Source organism: Lampetra planeri, chromosome 8 (assembly GCF_965212315.1).
Source record: "Lampetra planeri chromosome 8, kcLamPlan1.2.h2, whole genome shotgun sequence".
Lineage (NCBI taxonomy): Eukaryota > Metazoa > Chordata > Hyperoartia > Petromyzontiformes > Petromyzontidae > Lampetra > Lampetra planeri.
Genome location: NC_136114.1, coordinates 11,510,967 through 11,532,154, shown reverse-complemented (window position 1 = coordinate 11,532,154; position 21,188 = coordinate 11,510,967). Strand labels below are relative to the sequence as shown.

Here is a 21,188-nt window from a genome sequence, read left to right as displayed (position 1 = left end):
CACTGAACTTGCAGCGACCGTTCTATACAAGAACAGAACTAAACAGTTCATCACCAAAACCGACATAAAATAACCACCGCAAACTTCATCTGTAAAGGATGGTGATTTATTGAAGACTTCCTAAAGAAATATTTGCATCTGGTATATTACACAATACATTACACGAGCTTTACATTTTACACATTTCATGTGGCCTTTGATATTTCTACGTGATGGGAGTTCACATCATTGATGGGAGGAATTTTAGTTTCAACACGAATGGGCATACTTTGTTTCTGTTGCCGAGCAACCTTCCTGCATTGGCCCATTTGCCAGTGCAGGCAATCGACCAACGGCTTCCACTTTGGCCGCAGATTCTGCTTCAGTGCAAGTGGACGGACTCATCTTCGGGCTGCTGCCAGAGACAAGGAGGCACACCCATTCAGTCGGCACACAACACAAAGCACTTCCATGCAAAAATGACAACTCATTGGGTAAATATCACATTTACTTGGTGCAGTGGAATTAGTATGTAACGCATCAACCACTCGGCAATTCTAAATGTGATTCAGGACTGTGGTTTTATTCAATAAATTGATTTGTCCCACTTTTCAACATGTTTTTTGGTGCTGACGTTAAGAAAAAAACACCACTTTTTCAAATTTTCTTGCTGTGTATTTCACACCTGATGATTGCTAGTGTTGCAGTCGAAACGTCGTGAGAATTTTATAGTTTTATATTTTTATTATTTTATTGTTTTCCCTTCTACGTGACTTTACCGAAAGAACCAAGAATATGAATCCCTGCAGTCACGAAAGCTTTAAATCTAAATGTTTTGTAAACTTGTATTCATACCATTAGCCGGAATGTAAAATTAGCACAATTTGCGTAAACGCTTTTGACGCATGTGTCATGAGCTTTTAGAATCTATACCAAATTATGAATCATTACATTACAGCCTTAGATATTAATTAGGCTGTGTCTCAGTTGAAATGCATGTGGCAAAACTTGATAAAGGCTTTGCAAACCTGCTGATGAGGCTGATGTCAGGCTGGCTGGCCAAACATCCACCTTCCAAAGCGGGTGATTTATCAGCTGTTATAGGCACAGCAGGTGTAACAGCAGGACAGCTGGCTTGACGAGTTTGCAATGATGATGGAGAACTGCAAACAGCAATAACAACTATTTAGCGACTCAATTGCAAAACGCGTGATATATTGCACAACATTAGACGTGCAGTGCCGAAATATCACACTTGCAAAGAAATATGATTGCAATGTCAAAAACCTACCAGCTACAGGTGACACTGATCAGTCTGAAGCAATACGCATATTTAAGGAAAAGAATAACAGCAATGAAATATGTATTTTCACACAAATTGTATTAAATATAACAACGGACTTTTGTAAAGGATTACAGCAAGGTACTTCAAAAAGTTTAAACGGCAATTTTACACTTACCAAAAGATCCTAACCACTATTTTCTCCCTGCCACCGCATTTAATGAAAGAGAAAAGGTCTCCAAGTTCATTGGCAATAAATTACCACCAGAATCAAAAACAGCACCATATAAAAATGTTTTAACATTTGGATTACGTATTACTTTTTAAGGATGAACATACTGCTACGAAAGACTTAATTGCAAAGCGATTAAGTAAAATACGTTGAGCAGTGACGGAATAAAAAACCAATGCAAGGTCCTCATGGATAACAGTGTATCCCACCTGGTAGACTTGGGGTTTGCAGAAACGGCTGGACTCAGCCTAGACTGTTGGTCAACTTCAGTCAAGGTCTTGACAGGTGAGTTTTCTGCACACTGCGGCGTAGAGGCAGCTGCAACGGGGTTGACCGCCAGCGCCGCCCCCTCGCTGGGTGTCCCTGCAGCGCTCGCTGATGCTAGGCCGGTCGTAGGCAACACGCCCTCCTTGGCCGGGTCGTCTGCCTTGTGCTGTGACGGACGGGGGGCGTCTGCCACCAGGGTGGTTTTGGAAGGGTCTGCATGGGTGGAAGGCTGCTGCTCTTTGTCCTGTGGTTTTTTGGGAGACTTCAGAGGCTCCGTCCCTGCGTGTACTGCTATTAAAAACACACATTTGGCCATCAAGAGCACATTAGCGGCATTAGAAAAGCTCCGTGTAAAGCAAAGGCAAGCTGTAAAAAGCATAGCATTCATAAAACGAAACTGAATTACAGTACATGGGTTATCTTAAAAGAAGAAGCACTTTGCAATCACCTGGTTCCGGTAGATTAGGTTGGCTTTCATTGTGCTCCTCAGGCTCTGCCCCCGTCTCCATTGCCGTAGGTGACTGAATGGCATCCTCGACTTGGGCACTGAGACAGACACACGAAAGAGCACACCACCAACAGTTGAGCACCGCAAAAACATTCCCAAGTGCAGCAACCACATGACTGCAAGCGGACGAAGGTTTGCATTTTGAGTTGACCCTCACGGTGCTGCTGCTGCTGCTGCTGCTGCGGTCTGATGGCACAGCCCTGGGGGGGGTTGCTTCGCTCTACACTCGCCGCCTCCATGGGCTGCACGACGCTGGCTCCGAGTGGCAGCGGGGCTGAGGGCTCTTGCATCTCCATGGCAACCGGAGGTTGTGACGTGCAGTCATTGATTTCCATGGCAACCGGCGTTGTGGTAGTCTCACCCGTCTCCATTGCGACATCTTCCACATCTGGTGCGCAAATGTTTTTGAGAATTAAATAATAGAAACTTGCTTATCCAATAAAACGGTGGAAACTTTTAAATGGCAGTTAATGTCATTGTTTCAATTCGAAGACAATGTTCAATTGCTTAGCTGAGAACAGCTTTCACTTGTTACATAAACACATATATACACCTTCTTGGTTCTTTCGGTAAAGTCACGTAGAAGGGAAATAATAAAATAATAAAAATAAAACATAAATACAATTCTCACGACGTTTCGGCCACAGCGCAAGCAGCCGTCCTCAGGTGAAGAACAGGTCTGTCGGAAAGACAGCGTCTGAATGACCACCACCAACCGAAAGAACCAAGAAGATGAATCCCCGCAGTCACGAAAGCTTTAAATCGAAACATATATACACGTTTATTGTAAGGACGCCGAAACTTGCCCGTGGCGGCCGGATCAACTTCCATCTTCTCATACGAGTTTGTTGCTGCTGGCGCCGGTTTCTCCGGTGAGTGGAACACGTCCCCGGATCCTCCGTCGCCCTCCTCCTCCTCCGAGCTGCCCTCGCTCTCTTCTCCATCGCCGTCACTCTTACCCGGCGTGCTGCTGGATGCGCACGCAGACATGTCACGCACGCAGGGCAAGGGAGCATGGCAATGAGCTCCTGCAGCTGAACATCTGTGAATAATCCCCCCCCCCCCCCCCGGTTGAATGTCGTGAGCATTTGAAGGGAACAAAAATACTTTTAGGGTTTGCACGTGGTTTTCAAATTACCTTTGTCTGGCCAGAACTGCAGTCTGGTAAAAGGTCTCCTTATCTTCCCAGATATCTTCCTCTTCATCCGAGCCGCTATCTTCAAAACGCCGCCGAGATTCACCACTGCCTGATCCGTATGGGTTCAAAACCGGCTGCAGCACAAGAGTCTATGTTAGGAGCTGAATACATGATCACAAATTTCAATAAAAGTACATGTGATTATGCTCAATGCTCGACGACTGGTACATTTGTTTTCATCCCAAAATGAAACGATAATTTTAGAAGCCAAAATAATATTTAAGCCATACTGCCAAAGAATCCACTTACATCAAAACTGAGGTCGGAAATTCTGTCGAAGGAAGTGCTGTAAAAAAAAATTCAGAACACTCCATCAGTTATCGCAAAGTAGTTTGTAAAACTGCAGAATACGACGATTAATGAAAATAATCTGTTTATCAATTTACAATGATAATGAAAAGATACATTTAAAAAAATGGAACGACTTTCTTATTGGGATTAAATTTAAGTCTCGAATAAAACAAAAACATTCTTACTTGACTCTGTCCTCCTGCCCAGCAAATTCATCTTCATTGAAGCCAAACTGATCAACAAAGTTGGAAGTCATCTGCTGCATCTGGTAATCATAAAAGGTCTGGTTCAGCCAGCACCCAGGAAGCAAACGGTTCACAGGAGCCACAACTGATATCACAGATCAGTGCCAACACAAGGCACCAAGGCATTGAGGAGTTACAAAACTAAAATTGTAAGTGTGTGCACATACAATACATGTTGCACTGGACTATGCACTTGTTATACCTGCTGCACAGCAAATTCTGATGGAAAACCTATGTTCCTCAAGTCGGACTCATCCTCATCCTCCGATGAATGGAGTACTGGAGTACTGACCTATCAGGACGAAAAAAGAGATGATCAAAGAAAACATAGCAGGCAAAGCCTTGCCAATTGTTAAATATGCAAATATATAAAACGGATCAACAGCTGAACTATAACAAATTCTGGGAGCGCTTCGTACCAGGTCCGTGGTATTTCTCTTATTCATTTCCGCAAGCGGTCCTTCAATGAAGCCCTCCCACTTTTCTCTGTACATATCTGGTAGACCTACGGCAAAAATGAACAGCAGAAAAACAACAAATTATATACAGCCACAAACACAAAATGCCACTAAATGTCAGGACTTCTCCACTCGACCTGTACGTAGCGCAGCACTCCGCATACCCTTCAGCTGCTCCTGTATGAGCTCTTGGTTGGGGCCTTTCCCAGAATTTTGTATGAGGCAGTTGGCTACTCGTGTCAGGTGGCCCATGTAACCACGCCGCCTTCCTCCGTTTGCCCTGCACAAGAGCACATACCATTTCAGGACAATGTCAAGGGTCACTGCTCCTGTTATTAAGCTACCAAGATGAGGGTTGACACATTGTATTGCATAGAATCTAGGAGCCAAAAGTGGCTTATTGTTGGTCAAGAAAGCGTGTACGTGAAACAACTTATTTTACGACAGTTTGCCAACTTACAAAAGAAAGACAATCGAAAACAACTCACTGTTCTTTGCTGTTGCTTTCCCAGGCGTCTAGTGTTCTCTCAACTAGCCTGCAGTTTTGGAAGAGCTGTAAAACAGACGGGCATACACAACGCCTTCAAGGAGCCATACAACAACGTAAATACATCCTCGTCAGATAACACTCATGATTGTTGCTTATTGTGACCTCAAGCGTGACGAAAATAAAAAAGTGTTAATTCCCAAGGGTACCCGTCAACGCACGTGTGCAATGAGCGAGCTGTCCGCCTTGGCGTTTTCCGCGGGATCAGCCTCAGGCCCCTGGCTCTCGGAAGCCTCCTCCTGGACGGGTGGTGGTGGTGGGGTCATCACGGGACGACTCAGCACGGCCGTCAGGCACTGCTCCACCTGCAGGTGCAGGAAGTTGTTCCACACATACTGGAAGAACAGGTCCTGCAATGGAGAAGGAATGGAATAGGCCAATATATTATACAGGTAGGAGAACAACAGTTCCACACTGCCCACCAGGGATTATTTGTCTGTCTGTCGTGCATAGCCACGCCCTCGATTTGTATTTCATAGAGCGCTTCCGGCGGGCTCAGCACTACGTGAAGCGCCGCCCCACGCAGCTTGCGCCGCGTGACACGGATCGCACGAATGCGCTGTCCAACCAAGTTCCTAGCTGCCCACTCCGAAGTAACGTGTTCAACTTCCCAACCGATATAGACAATAGAACAGCCCTTAACGACCACCCCTGTTAATGACTAATCGCTTAAGGACAGGCCTCCGTAGAACACAATGTGTTCACTTACTGACCATTTCCCTGTTAACGATGGGCTACAGATGGAACATTTTACTTGTGTTTTAATTGTACGTGATGCTCGGAGCAGCTTTTCACCCTGCTCATGGCAAGTCATTATATAATTTACATCTTACTGTGGCAAAGAGCATTAGTCACTACAGTGATGTATGCATCACTGTGATGCACCAACCTCCTTCCCTCACCAATATCCAATGGGAAAAGGTGGTCCAGAGACGCATTACCATAACAGTTGACACCGAGGAAAATAAGAGTACATTGTACTCGCGTAGGCATGCCATTTGTCTAATTAGCGGTAGCCACTTCATCAATAAAAGTACATTTTATCATACAGATATGTAAAGATTTATTTCAATTCCATCATTTTATATTCATAAACTCGATATTTTGTCCCGAAGAGTTGACCAAGGATGGGATGCCTGAACCAACAAAAATAAGCATTTGAAGACAGACGAACACTATACCACTGATCCACAAAGTTGTCATGGCCCGTACCAACAGTACGTTGATCGTGTCAAGTTCCATTAGCTCTACATTGATGCTGGACACGTTGCTCTGCAGAATCGCAGCCAGAAGCTTCACCACATGCAGGCGGGTGTTACCCAGTGGAGGATCCAGAGAGCCGGCAGTAGTTATCATGGCAGCCTTCTGTTGATAAAAAAATAAAAATACAGACCAGTTATTTACACGTAATTTCCATGGGTGTCACACATACTGCAGTCGTTTACTCGGTTTAAAAATTACACGGTACTGTAAGAAGCCAACGCCCACGTGCTTTCAAGTACATAATGAGAGAGCTATGAACATTTAACATTCCTGTGCATCTATACTATAAACAAACTTTTTTTATTTTACCAGCTAAGGCCCACTGAGCTATGTAGCTCTTTTTCAGAAGCGACCTGGCTACAAATGATAGCTCAGCAAAGTGGCTTATTCACGTGGAAATGCAGAGTAGACAAATAATCTAAACACACATGTTGGAGTCTAAATGTGGAGGGAAAAACCGGAGGACCCAGAGAAAAATCCACGCGACCACGGGGAGAACATGCAAACTCCAAATATACAGCAGGCGTCAGGGTCGGGATAGAACCCACAATCTCCTGTATACCAGGCGAGGTAGTTAACATCTCGTCACCGCGGCATCCTTACATATACAACCCTCATTTGTCAATCCACTGCTGGATGAGGGCCTATTCACCCCTGGTCATAGCAGTTACATGGCCAGACATCATGTTGGTCAGTGGGGGGGGGAGGTTGGAGTGTGAGGCATGGATGCAAAGAAGTACCGAACAATAGATTTGGCTTGTACTGCCCTCTGCTGCCAACCACATTGCCATGCAGCCTTGTGACAACCTGTTAGCTCATGGCAGTCACCCATCGAAGCACTACCCAGGCTCAACTCTGCTCCGCTTCTGATAATGGATGGGACTGGGCACATTCCAAGTGATTTGGTAATAGGCTGTCCATCTATAAGGTAGTAACAATGTAGATTGCAGACCTGCAACTGTTTTCTCATGCTACTGCTGGAGGAAGGGCCTCCACTAACCGTGGCTCTAGACAGACTTCTCTCGAGAGTATTTTGCCGATCCTTCCATGCTGGCCAAACATCTTGGAAGAGGTGGATGTACCCCCACTTGACCTCACCACATGTGACCTGCTTTGTCATCTGTAGTGTACTCATTTATACTGCTGGGTAAACAACGCCCCGTTGTTTCAACTGCCACGCCGAGGGATAGAATCGGTGACCTCTGGATTGCAAGTCCAGCGTGCTAATCGTTGCAGCATCGCGTGCATTTATAACGCTCTAATAATTGCCATGGGAGCTAAGATGTGGCGTTAGACCAGCTGCATTAGAAACCTTGGGTGGCTGTAGCAGCAGCTGGTGGAGATCGCTGAGTTTGGGCTTGATGCCCAGCAAGACCGAGCGGTTAACTGCAGGAGACGATTGCTCCAATGCATTTGGAAACATGTCTAACCCTTCGGCCCTGCACATGATTCCTCCAAACATCTCTTCTGGGTACCTAACGCAAGCCACAAAGACATACAAATCGTGTAATTCTCCAAAGCACACACAATCAATGGCAATCGTTTTATATTTGAATAACCGCTTTAGAGCACGATAAAAAAACGAATTGACCTGTTTAAAAAGTAATGGACAATTGCCTTTACATGCTCTAGTTTTGAAAATCAAGTTTAAATATGTTAAGATGTCGTGCTCTACGAGTGGCAAATTGGTATACAAGTCACGTTGCCGTCAATGTATAAATCGTCATTGGGTACTAAACTAAAGATGTAAACATTTTGTTGTTGCAATGACTCATGTGCTATGCATCTCATTTTCACAACACAAAAAGACCCCAAAAAGACTGTAATTAGCAGCATTAATCACTGACATTAAGTCAATATTCAATATATATTGGCAAGTCAAACCCTATTATTTTCAATGGCAATGTTATTTTGAAAGACACGTTTTTAGTGATTGTCTCAAGACACAGCTAATATTGATGTTGTTTTATTCCAACCAACATTTTTCATGGACGAAGATTCCAGCATAAACTCATGACGAAAATGCAAAGCCAATTCAGACACACAAAGATAATCATAACGGGCATTAACTATTGCGTCGTTTTACATGAACTCTGCATCGTGAAATCTTCTCTTACCCTGGGCGGCGCGTTTCCAACAATGTGAGCAGCACCTGTATGCCACTGACCAGGGCAGTCTCATTCATCTCTCCATCCAACATGGTGTTTAACAGCTGTTCAACGGTCTCTTGCCTGGATGAAGAGGGGGGGGGGAAACCCAGCACAAGCTGTTTTAGATCAATGTGAACAAGAAATAAAATTATATAATTTAACTCAGAAAACCTCACCGAGTCTCGCAGAGGACCAGCAATGGGAAATTTGCTGAATTCCCATCTTTTGGCAAGTACCGCGGTGGCGAGATGTTAACTACCTCGCCTGGTATACAGAAGGCTGTGGGTTCGAACCAGACCCGGACGCCTGTATATTTGGAGTTTGTATGTTCTCACCGTGGTTGTGTGGACTTTTCCCTCCACATTCAGAAACATACGTTTCAAGTATTTGGCTGCAATACATTTCCACATAAGCTATAATTTGTGGCTGGGTTGCTTCTGAAAAAGAGCTATATAGCTAAGTGGGCCTTACCGGGTATAGTAAAAATAGTTTAGTTTTAAAGTGTGCTTTACATGAGATGGAACTGGAGTTATCGAATAAAACTTGAACATGTGAGAGAGAACTAAAATGTCTGCATGGATAGGGTACTGAACCCACTTGTAGCCAACTATTGGCCACCTTGCAACCCAAAAAGTTTTGGGATGTCACCGATATATTTACATCCACCAACCCTTGCCTTCAAAACTGTGGATTACAGGCATGCACCACCACACAAGGTTCATAGTGTGCATGTATGCTAACATGATGCGTACATGGATACCATGCTCCTGTAGATACCATACTTGCAGCAGTGACATGATGTATGTTTATGATACTACTCTTAAAATAATTTATTCCTCGAGTTTCCTGGCTGGCTACTGGCTTGGCTCCTCTCCAGCCCAACAATAACTCATGTTAGTGGCTGCAGGCCACTGCCACCGAAACTAGCTGGGTGAAGGGCTAAACAGGATTTTCAGTGTAACATATGAAGATTAAAATAATATTCAGGGCCTACCTTGGCTCCTCCCACCCTCAACCAGTATATATAAAAATACTGTTTCTTGGAATTTCCCTCACTTGATACAGCTATCGTGCTGTGACGGTTCCACCTGAAGACAGAAGCTTGTGTTGCCTCCGAAACGTCGTGATTTTTTATTTTATTTTACTTTTAGTAATTTTAATTTTTTACCTACGTGACTTTACCGAAAAAACCTAAGAATATAAATCCTTGCAGTCACGAAAGCTTCAAATCTAGAATTAAACTGAATTGGCAGAGGTTAGACAGATATAATATATAGCGACACTGAATAGGTATGAGTAACAAACACAGAAGACGCGGTTATTTAAAATTGCTCTAACTTATCGAATTATATTATTATTATTTTGCCAGAATAAAAAACCTCAAGTTACATATTATCTAGGCATTTTATTACGTAAAAAAGGCAGATTAATGTTAGTGCTCCGATTACAGGACGGTCAGAAGAGTATAAAAATTACAGCCGTCTTAATTTTCTATTGGAGAGTAACGTTTCCTCTCCTAGTTGCACATAAAAGAAAAGCATTCAACAAGGAAGCATCAAAGTGAGCTTACTTTTCCAGCGTGGCGAGCAATGGTTCTGGGTCTTCTCCATCCGAACCGGCTTGCTCGCGACTCAGCCGAATAATATCACACAGTGACTGTGATGCATTTGAATGCCTCTGGAAAAAAAAAGTGAGAAAGTTCATGAAAATTATGGGAAGTCCAGGGCACAAGAAAGCCAGATGAGCATTAATTTCAATGCAATGTTATGACTTTACATGCCTCGTCATCCTGCGAAGGGTGGATAACCTCGATCAGCCGATTGACCAGCTTCTCTTCGTTTAACCACTGCAAAAGCATCAAATACAAAGTTTAAATCTCATGCTCACAATTCAAAGCAAACAGCTCAACAGCTAGCTCAGCCAAATGTTGCTGAATGCAGCACAGCTAAGCCAAGGATATTGCCCTCAAAGTTGACGTACATTAAAAAGATCCTTCCGAAGCTCGGGTGAGTCGACACATGCCAGAAGCCGCAGCAGCAAATCCATAATGGCCGATGTGCCAATGTGCTTCAGCAGAAGAGACACAAAGTCGTTTTTCTTCCGCAGGAAATCCAGTATCTGATGGGAGAAACAGACCAGTGGTAGCATGAAAAGAGACTAATAATTTAAAAAAAACACACTTATCTTAGACAACGCAGGTGTAAACAATGCAGGTGTAAACAATGCAGGTGAAGACAACGTAGTTGACAATGTTATGTCCGAACCTGTTCAGTCTTGCGGGTGATGAGGACGCCTAAGACCTTGCTAAAGAAGCTGGCCAGTAGAGGGTTAAGGGGGCTCTCCTGCTCCAGAAAGGCATAGATCTGGCTCATCAAGGGTTCCTCCACCAGACGGTCATTTATCTGCATCACGTCAGCCGTCAGGATTTCACTCGCCACATTTGGGTGCCTACAACGCAAAGGAAGTCAAATTAAGTACGAAACCTCACCAAAGGAATTGAAGGCTACCAACGTCACGTGACAATACGCTAAACATAGTTGCGATAAGCGTCTCACATTTACCATACTCCAATAAATCTAATTAAAAACAGCCTCATTCACAAGGTTTTTACCACCAAGAATCAAAATAAAATAGTGCATTTATTTTGCAACGGATGACATTGAAAATGAATAGACCACCAATTAATATGCTGGGAAGCATTAGATTCACCAAATTATAAACAGAAAATGTGAAAATACAGTAATATCATTTTCCGTCAAGTCACGTAAATAGAAAATAATAGATCACGACGTTTCGATCGCAACACAAGCAATCGTCTTCAGGTGAGAGAGAAGACGATTGCTTGTGCTGCGATCGAAACGTCGTGATCTATTATATTCTACTAGCTTTACTACCCGGCTTCGCCCGGGACTTGAATTCACCACGCCCGGCCGACTTTGTCTCCCCAGTGGCGATGTTCACACAGCACCCGAGTTCCTCGTTTGAGGCTGAGTCGACTCAGGGGAGGCCCAGCACTAGTTAAAATAATCGTCACCGGTGGTGGCCGTGAGCGGGAATAGAACTCGGGTCGCCGGGTTCGTAGCGCGGCGTGCTAACCACTACACTACAATGCGTGACGCTTCCACATGTGCGGGTCACGTGACAGATTTGACGTCACAGCTCACTTGCCGTGCAAAAAATATATGCATTATTGAGCCCCCCCCCACCCCCAAAAAAAAGTGTATTTTTAGAATTTGTGCATGGTGTACAGTGTGTAAAGTACCCACATGGCAAATTTCATGTCTGTTGCATGTCGGGAAGTACTCTAAACATTTTTAACAGACACATAATCACAACTTTGCCTTTTATATATATGGAGATTTACGCGACTTGACCGAAAGACCCAAAGAGTATGAATTCCTGCAGCCACGAAAGCTTTAAATCAAGATTTATATCATTTTGTTCCATTATGTCAACCACAATGGTCATGTTTTTTTTATCCGTGTCATAGGAGGTAATATACTATTCAAATCTCTTCAGAAGCAATGGTGTGTTGTTTTATAAAGTTTAGTTTTCCAATGGCACTCCAAACTGCTCGTGGCGTTTCCTTATTTCATCATTTGATAGAGCAAAAGGTGAAAAGTTCACAAAAATCATGAAGAAGTGCACATGCTTGGATTTACAAGGAGATATGGAAAGATGTAACATGGTTCAGACAACATACACAAGAGACATATGCTGTTAGGAAGGAGTAAGTGGGTTTTGGTCCAGACAAGTAACTGTAAGGTACAATGGCTGTTGGTCAAGACTAAAAACCAAGTGGCCGCCAAAGGACGAGGCACATTGAAGAGCCCGTTTGGTCAAGATTAAGTGATATCAGCTAATGTTCAGGAAGCTAGAGATGGATTGTTTGCATCATGAGAACAGGATGGATGACGTTTGCTTGGGAAATACTTCATCCAGCAATGGAGAGATCAAGGCTGACGGATATGATGAGATCCCTGGATGAATAGCACCTTATAATTGTAAATTATTACGTATTATAATTTATCAAGGAATGAGTTAAACTCAGTTTTCATGAGCAATTACACTTGGGCTAGGTTTACCACGATCAGTTTGGGTGGGAAGAATCCATTTAATGCCGGGTTTCCGAATCTCCAGTCCTCACTACGCTACATCTTTCAACGCTTACCAATTTACTCCCATTCAAATACACATTTGTTCATGCTGCACACGCCTGATGATTGCTAAAATACGTCCAACGTGACGCACGCAACAGTTGAAGCCATCATACACAGACGGTTTAAATTAAGCTTGAGATAGATCAGTCTGCGTATGCATTCTGTGTGTGTGTACATGTTTTGCGAGTTACACGTGCGCGTGTACACGTGTTCCAGGTGACGCAGCCAGCGTTAATTGCTTAGCGTGTCAAGTGGGACGTGTTTAAAAATAATCTGGTTGCGTGCAGCGTGGATAGAGTTATTTGTATTTTAGATGGGGAGTAAATTGATAAATGCGGAGAGAAACAGTGTGGTGGGTCACGAGGAACGAAGTTTTGGAGACCCTGATATAATGGAATTTGCAATGACAATATTAGTCACCATAAAAAGGTTAAGTTTGAAAAGTAAAGCTGCCTCACATTGCTAACCAAATGGGAGACTTAAATTCCATGACGAATCTACATCAATTTGGGCTTCATTGCGTTCTTAAACAGTCCATCCAAAATCCAGAAAATAAGATTTGCTGCGCAGCCAAAGCTATAAAAATCTTCGGCGTTTTTTTCCTTATCCAATTCTGCCTTTGTTTATCCAGCGGTAAAATGGAATACATACTTGTCTGTCGAGTTTGAGCATTTCCAGATGCTTCTACAACCCTTCTGCCTGGTATCAAGAGGACAAATGCCTTTTCGAAAAGGCTAGGGAGAGGAGGAGTTTTAAACCGTGGAAGGGGCAGCGGAGGAGAATGAGGCAAACAACAAGAAAGAGCTCATCTTCTTGGTTCTTTCGGTAAAGTCACGTAGAAGGGAAATAAAAAAATAAAACATAATAAAATAATTCTCACGACGTGTCGGCCACAACGCAAGCAGCCGTCCTCAGGTGAAGAACAGGTCTGTCGGAAAGACAGCGTCTGAATGACTTTACCGAAAGAACCAAGAAGATGAATCCCTGCAGTCGCGAAAGCTTTAAATCGAAAAATAAAAGAGAAAGAGCTCGTCGCGCTGGGAAACGCGCAGAGGAGGCACGGCCAACGAGAGAGCTCGGCACGTGAGGAAAGCGTGCGAAGGCGGCATGGCGACGACTTGCTTGAAGCGCAGGCGTTCCTCGATGTCCCCGGGTGGCTCGTGCGTGATGAGGCGCACTAGCTCGAGCATGGTGTCGGGCCGCAGCAGGAAATCGAGCAGCTTGCGGTTCTGTGCCTTGCACTCCTGCAGCACCTCCTCCTCATCCAGCAGCTCCTGCAGGGTGACGTCGTCGCGCTCCAGCAGCGTGTCCACCTGCGACGAGGTGTGCAGGTCGAACTTCCAAAACATGGCTGCTGTGGGAACTGCACCTGGACAAGACGGGGGGAGGGAGGGGGGGGCACACGAGAGATTGGGATGCTGAGTAGAGGTTCTTATAACACAGGTAGGAACAAACAGTTGCACACTGCCCACCAGGGATTATTTGTTTATCGTGCTTTGCCCCTCCCAAACATGCACGCTCCCGGATTGGTTGAAGTGCGTCACGTGACCGCGAGCTCTCTGTCGTGCACGAATGCGCTGTCCAACCAAGTTTCTACCTGCCCACTCCGAAGGAACGTGTTTTACAACCCCCCCTGGTGAGCCAATGAATTGCTGTGAAATCAAGGTGACAATTTGATTAAAGAATCAAATCTTTTTTTTTACTTGACACTGTGGTACGTGTAGCAGTCACTTATGGCTGCAGGGGGCCACATGGACCCTTTAGGTAGAACATACAATCCAGCATCATTAGCTATGGTCAATCCAATGCTGGATTAATGTCCCCTCTAAGCCGGCACATATATGACATATACGAATAAATAAACATTGATTTTGAAACATATGACTCAATATATTATTTGCGAATTCTGAAAATATTAATCAAAAGGTACACACACAGCAATAAGATGAGGACTGCTTGCCCACACTTAACATTTTGTTGCTGATGCTGTGTAAAAAAAGATATAAACTTGTGAAATTATGTGCTGCATTAATGCTATTTTTGCTCTTTAAATAAAGAACCAAGGAGTATAGATTCCTGCAGTCACGAAAGCTTTAAATCAAGATCTTTACATAAACTTACAACAATACTCACAGCTTACTAAGTGGTTACTTTCAAGGAAGGCATTTGAATTAATTATCAGTATTGTGATTCCCATGAAGTGGATAAGCAGACCTATTCAATTGTCTATTCAATTTGGGCATAAGTATGTTTATGTTCAATTAAAGCCAACGAATGACAGTTTAAAGGACCTGTTAACTTGGGCAGTAAACAACTCTTAACACACTTATATACAGGGCGACCCAAAATTCAGGACACATTGGATTATATCACATTAACTTTAACACTGGCATGAAAACATTGCGATTGTTTATTCTTTAAGGCAATATTTTTCTTATCATCTATTATCATCATTAATATATTTTCATCTTCCTGTGAGGTCACCTAAAATCCGTTATTTACAAAACTCGACCAAAACAACTGATGAATGTTCGATGATTACATCTGTAATGTAAACAAAAAAAGTCCTAAATTAATTTCAAGACAATTCATGCATTCGTGTTAATAGAAGTCAGAAGAAACATTTGTTAAAATAAGTAAAATAACTATGTTATTTGGTAAAATAAGTATATCCTGACCTTTGAGGCACCCTGTAGACTGAACATGTTAAGGTATGCTCGACTCGTGTGAGATTAAACGCGGACGTTCTGAGTAAACTAAATGTCCACCCATCTATTTTTGCACTTTTAAGGTCCAAAACATTGTTTGGTTTTTCATGTGAAAGGAAACGAGACCCAATATAGAATGTTAACTGTGTTTTTTTTATAAGTGTGTAGACCACACAGCTGCCTTGGCAGATAGGCAGTGGGGAAAATGTACAACATGTGACTTGAGAAAGCATGACTATCCGGGACTGTTAAAAGGAGTCAAGTGTCAAAAGTAAATAAAGATAATTTACTTTGAAAAGTCAGAGCTCAAAATGCAGTTTTTTTTTATCGGATCATCTACATTGACTTAAGTAATTGGATCTATAAAGTATTAAAATCACTTTGCTGCAGCACCTCCGTGAGAGAAGCCAAAAGTAAATCTGACTAAGGCATTGTATTCCGGCATATAAAGTTCCATTATTCTTGAACAGGTCTGACATCACAAGTATAATGATTACATTCCACAATATAAATTTGGGTAACCCTACTTTGTGGACGCCAATGACTCAGAACTAAGTCTAATCTTTATTGTTACGCATTCGTGTTATGTTTGTACGGGAGACATGCAGCTTTAGACCAGGTACATCAATTACCATTGGCAATTTGGGGGTTGTCGAAATGAAGGCAATATTGTTAGAACGCGCCTACGTTTTTGTTTTAATCAAAACACCAAAGCAGCAACATAACTCGGCAATGTTTCCCCAGTAATGATCTGGCAAACTGTAGTTGCACCATTAGACAAGGGTCATTAACTCGAAGCATGCAACGGGGTGGGGTAAGGAGGAGGGGGGGGTAGGTCAGACTGTGTGTGTGTCGAGTAACCCACAGCGCAAGCTTGCAAGTTACCAGAGCAACGTCAAACATCTGCTTTGCACGCCCCCCCGCCGCCTGAACCACCACCACCTCCCTCCTCTTCAGCCACAAGTGGCGGCATAGCAACACGTGGAACAAGCACGCGACGAGAGACAGGCAGCTGCTGCTGCTGCTGCCCCCCCTTTCACCCGCAGTCAGGCCCCAACACATAAATCACGCGACCTGCCAATATTCGGGTTACACGTTTAATCCGTTAACGCGTCACACCAAAACCGCAGCGTGTACTTGCGACGCGTGCACTTTCGGGATACCTCGTGGCATGTATTATAGTTAAGGACGGCTTGAAATGACGGCGCCGTTTCAACTGTACCCCCAAACGGGAGCAATCATCGGTTGATTTTTTTTTTAATAAAAGTGTATACTGCATTACCAGCCTCGAGCTGAGCAACGATAACTATGATTTCGCGATGTAGCGCACGGTAAAGCGATACAATAAACTATAAGAGGTCAACTTAAACTTAGACCCAAGTCATCTGGTGTTGTGGAATCCATTAAGTGTTTATGGCGGAAGTACAAAGGTCTACCACCATCACCACCACGCAAAAAGATACCCCAAGTGATTAAGCGTGTTTCACTAACCACCAAGATCACGCTGGCTAAAAGTTTTAAACATCTGCACCATTTGTTTTACCTAGACACAAATTAGAAACGTTTTCGTCACAAGCGCTGTGCCAACATGCCAAAACGAGAATTGTAAAATACCGATTTAAAGCCTTCGTGACTGCAGGGATTCATCGTCTTGGTTCTTTCGGTAAAGTCACGTAGAAGGGAAATAATAAAGTAATAAAAATAAAACATATATTATGTAATTGTTTTATTTTTATTATTTTATTATTTCCCTTCTACGTGACTTTACCGAAAGAACCAAGAAGATGTAAAATACCGCTTAAATGTTGTTTGGCCGTCACAGCCTGGGCCGGTACTCGAAACCGCGTTGGGTTATTTTAAGTTAATCGTCTACTGTAAAACGCATGCCGCACGTGCTTTTTAAAAGCACACGGAAAACAATGCACGCCGCAGCGGATACACATTTCCAAATAGTGCAGAGAACACCACAAAAGCCTCTTAATTTGCACTCGAGTGCTTCTCGAATGGCTTTCCACGGGTTCGAAAAATACCCTCGCATTTTTCTCTCTCTCTTTTGACACAATGCGAAGAAAGCCAACGTCACGTCCGTCTCCACGTTACAGTGAGAGCGAGTCGCGTGAACTTTTGCTCGGGCCAAAAGGCACAAAGCAACCCTCCTCCCACCACCACCTCCCCTCCCACCACGAGCAGGAAAAGGCAACGCGCAACACAACCCCGTCCACAAATCAATCAATCCTCTGCCATGACGACACAGCAGCCCCACACGTACAGCAGCGGCGGCGGCGGCCTGCGTTGTTTGGTCACGGTGAACAAAATAACTATCATTAACGGACGCCTTGATTTGTGGCACATGGGGCGAGTGGGCTTGCATGCAACGAAGCCATTGGTACCTTCAACGCTGTGAAGTGCCACGCACTGTACAAATTATACAACCTCTGCATGCAGTGTGTGGTCACGATTATCACGGCCAAAAGGGGGTCAAAGTCGTTGCATCATCGCGATTCACTCCCTTTTGTTTAGACTTAGATCACAACTTCTTTCACAGAGTTTTAAAACCGAATTTGATATTTTGCCGCATAGGCAAGTCTAAAAATGTCTCCGGTTTAAAGCGAGCCCTCCCACCAACCTTAACAACTCCCCTCCCCACTGTATCTGACATCAAACACGCGTTTGCACGTGTGAACAAATATCCTCTTTCCACCTCTGAAAGCTTCACACGCACACACGCTACTAACATGGAGAGAAAAAATAGAACCATTCGCTTATAGGCGATTGTCAACTTCTGGTGGTTGTTAGGGGGGAGAAGCATACGTGTCTGTCTGTACATTTCTCCAATTCATCTTGGGTCAGCGTGAAAGACAATGAATCAATGTCCACAACCCTCCCCTCCCCCCTGCCTGCATCGGTGTGTGCGCTCCGTTTTCAGGGCACCTCGGTCACATTTCTCCTGACAGCAATTCGTGGAGAGAAATCGACTGTAAACATTACCCCTTCTATGGCAAGACAAAAGTTGGCTTAAATATTCACAAAAAAAGAAATGCTTCGCGTACAAAAAGACAACCCTGGCTTATTCGTCAAGTGGGTAATTCTGGTCGCTGTCACGTACCACCACCACTACTACTAGAGGGTTAATCCTGACCTAGTTTATCCCTGCGCGAGAGTAGTATGAGCCGGTGGAGACTGCACCTTACCCTTGCCTTTCACCAAATGAGATGGGGTCAGGAACGAGCAAACTTCAGCCACAGAGCAGAGATGTTTGTAACAAACGTTTGCTCGAACCAAGGGAGTAACTATGCATATCTGGTCTCTACTTTTAACCTAGGATGCAACTTCAGCCTCGTTTAAAACGCAATGACACACTGATTAGAATGAGAAAACTGTATCCGACACAAAAACAAACCCGTCACACGATACATGCCCGTTTTTTCCCCGTCAGCTTCGCGTAGGGATTAAAAAGTGACCATCGAGCAATTCTACAACGCGTTAAAAGGTTCGACTCCCATTCCCCGGTCGTCCTGCTAATCTCTTGCAGGGGGAAAGTGCCGTCTGGCGTAGTGGAGCTGACGTCAACAACACCCTGTGACACTGTTTTAAAGTCTATGCTTCCATTACAAAACATGCGCTCTAAATGACCTTTTGAGCTGTTTAAACAATACATGCAATAAAAACAACCGGTTTGCCATTAGCCAGCACCGAAAGTAAGACATCTTATATTGGAACTAAGGAGGTGGGTAGACTTTACACATTTTTTAAAGTACGACTTATCGTCGTGCAGAACGGTCGCACAACCCCCCATTAATTATCGACGCATGGCGAGGCTTGCCTTTTTATCCAGCAGTAGACCAACAAAGAGCAGAACATTATTCCAGGTTCCATTGTGCCGAGACGAGAAGGGGGGGTTGGGGGAGACCTGTTAACCCCTTTTGACCGTCTCTCCACTTTAACCACAACCCCTAGAGCTGCGCTTCTCAATTAAATACTTTAAGCCACGTGACAAGGCCCCTTATTTAAACCAGACGAAACCCAATTGGACGCAGGCGTTCGATGGCGAGATCTCGTTGCGAAATGCCACCGCCCTGTCACAAAGGGAGAAACCGGGGTCGTCGTTGGTGAGATTCCATTGGGGGTATCTGGGGGTTCACTTTTCGTGGAAGAACCTAGGCGAACCTGGGCTCTGTGTGTCTGTGTAGAATTATGACGACTAAGGCAGGAGGTATTTGCTTTCTCACGGTCGCCAAGAGCCCAAAAAGGACAACAAATTCGTTTTCGCATGACAGGGGCGTGCGTACAGGCGCGATATCAAATTCACACATTCCGCGTTTTATATATAAGGGACGCGTGCGTGTACGAACGATCGCTGCTACACTGTACCATTAAAATCCCCTTCACAGTAACGACGCGAAGAGGGATATCTCAATCAAACATTCCAGCTCCACAAAGAGCACGCGATGACTATTATTTAAGCAGCGCAACAAAAGGCTATTGATACAACCACCACCACCACTCTTTCACATAGATCAGACTACCTCTGGAACGCCGAGTGAAGCTACAGAAATGTCTCTACTGGAGGGGGGGTCCTTTAAGCCCCCCCACTACTACTACTACTTCCCCATCCACCCCAATACCCCCTTAAGTCCCTTGATTTCCCGGGACCCAGGTCGGTCTACTCACGGGGTGCGGGAGTCGCGGCGGCTACTCGATCATCCCCCTCCGTCGGCAGACGGCGAGAACTCCTCTCTAGTCAGCAGTGGAGGATGTCTTGCTTGTGCTGATGCTGCTGCTGCTGTTGTTGTTGTTTACGATTGACTCAATCGCGTCGATGTTGATATTATTGCTGCTCGCCGCTTTAAGTTGCTGCCGATGTCAACGTCGTTTTTTCTCGCTCTCTCCCTTTCTATTGCTGGATTATGTTATTAGAGGTACGTTTTGCGGTCGTTGTTTTGATGAATTGGGTTTATTTTGCGATGGTTTGTTGACGATGTTTACGTGTGTTAATGTAGTGGTGGTCTTACGTATGCGTTTAATACTGTTGCTAATGTTTATGCTTATGTGTAGTCTATGTTAATGCTTATATTAGCCGTTGTGATTTTGTTCGTATAATTTAATAGTATCCCGTATTTCTCTGTTGCTTACAGTGTAGGCAGAATAGTTTATCAGCTGTATCCTGTTAATGTATGTACTCCGTATTTGTAACCAATTGCCGTTTCGTGGTATTCCTAGTTTATGTTTGCGGCGTATCCACGTTAACGCCGACGTCGAGTAGCCGCTTGTAACGCGGCAACCGGTCGCGTGTAATTTCTCGCGTTAACTCCCGTGGCCTTTCGCGTACGTCCACGTTTACCGTCGTTATGTGTGTCTCGATTATCGCTTATCGCCGCCGCCGCTTCCCCGGGGCCTATACTAGGCGAGGGGGGGGGGTGAGGCGGAGATGTTGTGAGGAACGCGGTTCCCAAACTCAAAGGCCGCACGCGCGCGCGTGGACTTTTGAGTTAAAACAAGAGAGAGAGAGAGAGGAGGGGTGGGTGAAACAAGATGTACGTGTACAATATTCACCACCACCGCTACGATCCAAGCAACAAGCACGGAACACCTCGAGACACCCACCCACCCACAGGCGGCCGGCGATACGAGCAGTTAAAAAAACGAGTAGGCGACTGATGTGTTTGAAACAAAAGCGGTGACTTGGTGGTAAGGGTTCTCGGTGCGGGTAGGAGAGAGGAGAGGACGGTGGTGAGTACGAGGAGGTGGTGAAAGAGAGGATGAGAGGAGGAGGAGGAGAGACGCCAGGAAAGTCGCCGTCGTGCCCACCGACTTCGCGCCGCGAACTTCACGCCAGCTCCACCAACATGGCGGCTCCGCCTACCCACAATGCCGCCGCCGCCGACGACGTCGCTGTCGTC

General features: G+C 44.5%; 1 protein-coding gene across 1 annotated transcript in view; it reads right to left on the bottom strand.

The window, feature by feature from the left end:
• LOC144720331 (serine/threonine-protein phosphatase 6 regulatory subunit 3-like) overlaps positions 1 to 21,188 on the bottom strand; it is a 23,855-nt gene extending 2,667 nt beyond the window's left edge. The window contains 24 exon segments of the mRNA XM_078597021.1: positions 269 to 391; positions 1,008 to 1,142; positions 1,703 to 2,051; positions 2,209 to 2,306; positions 2,426 to 2,454; positions 2,457 to 2,656; positions 3,075 to 3,238; positions 3,407 to 3,540; positions 3,716 to 3,752; positions 3,943 to 4,040; positions 4,205 to 4,294; positions 4,422 to 4,507; positions 4,625 to 4,740; positions 4,949 to 5,013; positions 5,169 to 5,357; positions 6,220 to 6,372; positions 7,583 to 7,745; positions 8,388 to 8,501; positions 9,991 to 10,097; positions 10,201 to 10,266; positions 10,401 to 10,538; positions 10,685 to 10,868; positions 13,703 to 13,949; positions 19,960 to 21,188. Of these exon segments, the coding sequence (XP_078453147.1) occupies positions 269 to 391; positions 1,008 to 1,142; positions 1,703 to 2,051; positions 2,209 to 2,306; positions 2,426 to 2,454; positions 2,457 to 2,656; positions 3,075 to 3,238; positions 3,407 to 3,540; positions 3,716 to 3,752; positions 3,943 to 4,040; positions 4,205 to 4,294; positions 4,422 to 4,507; positions 4,625 to 4,740; positions 4,949 to 5,013; positions 5,169 to 5,357; positions 6,220 to 6,372; positions 7,583 to 7,745; positions 8,388 to 8,501; positions 9,991 to 10,097; positions 10,201 to 10,266; positions 10,401 to 10,538; positions 10,685 to 10,868; positions 13,703 to 13,929 (3,065 nt within the window). The 5' untranslated portion in view covers positions 13,930 to 13,949; positions 19,960 to 21,188.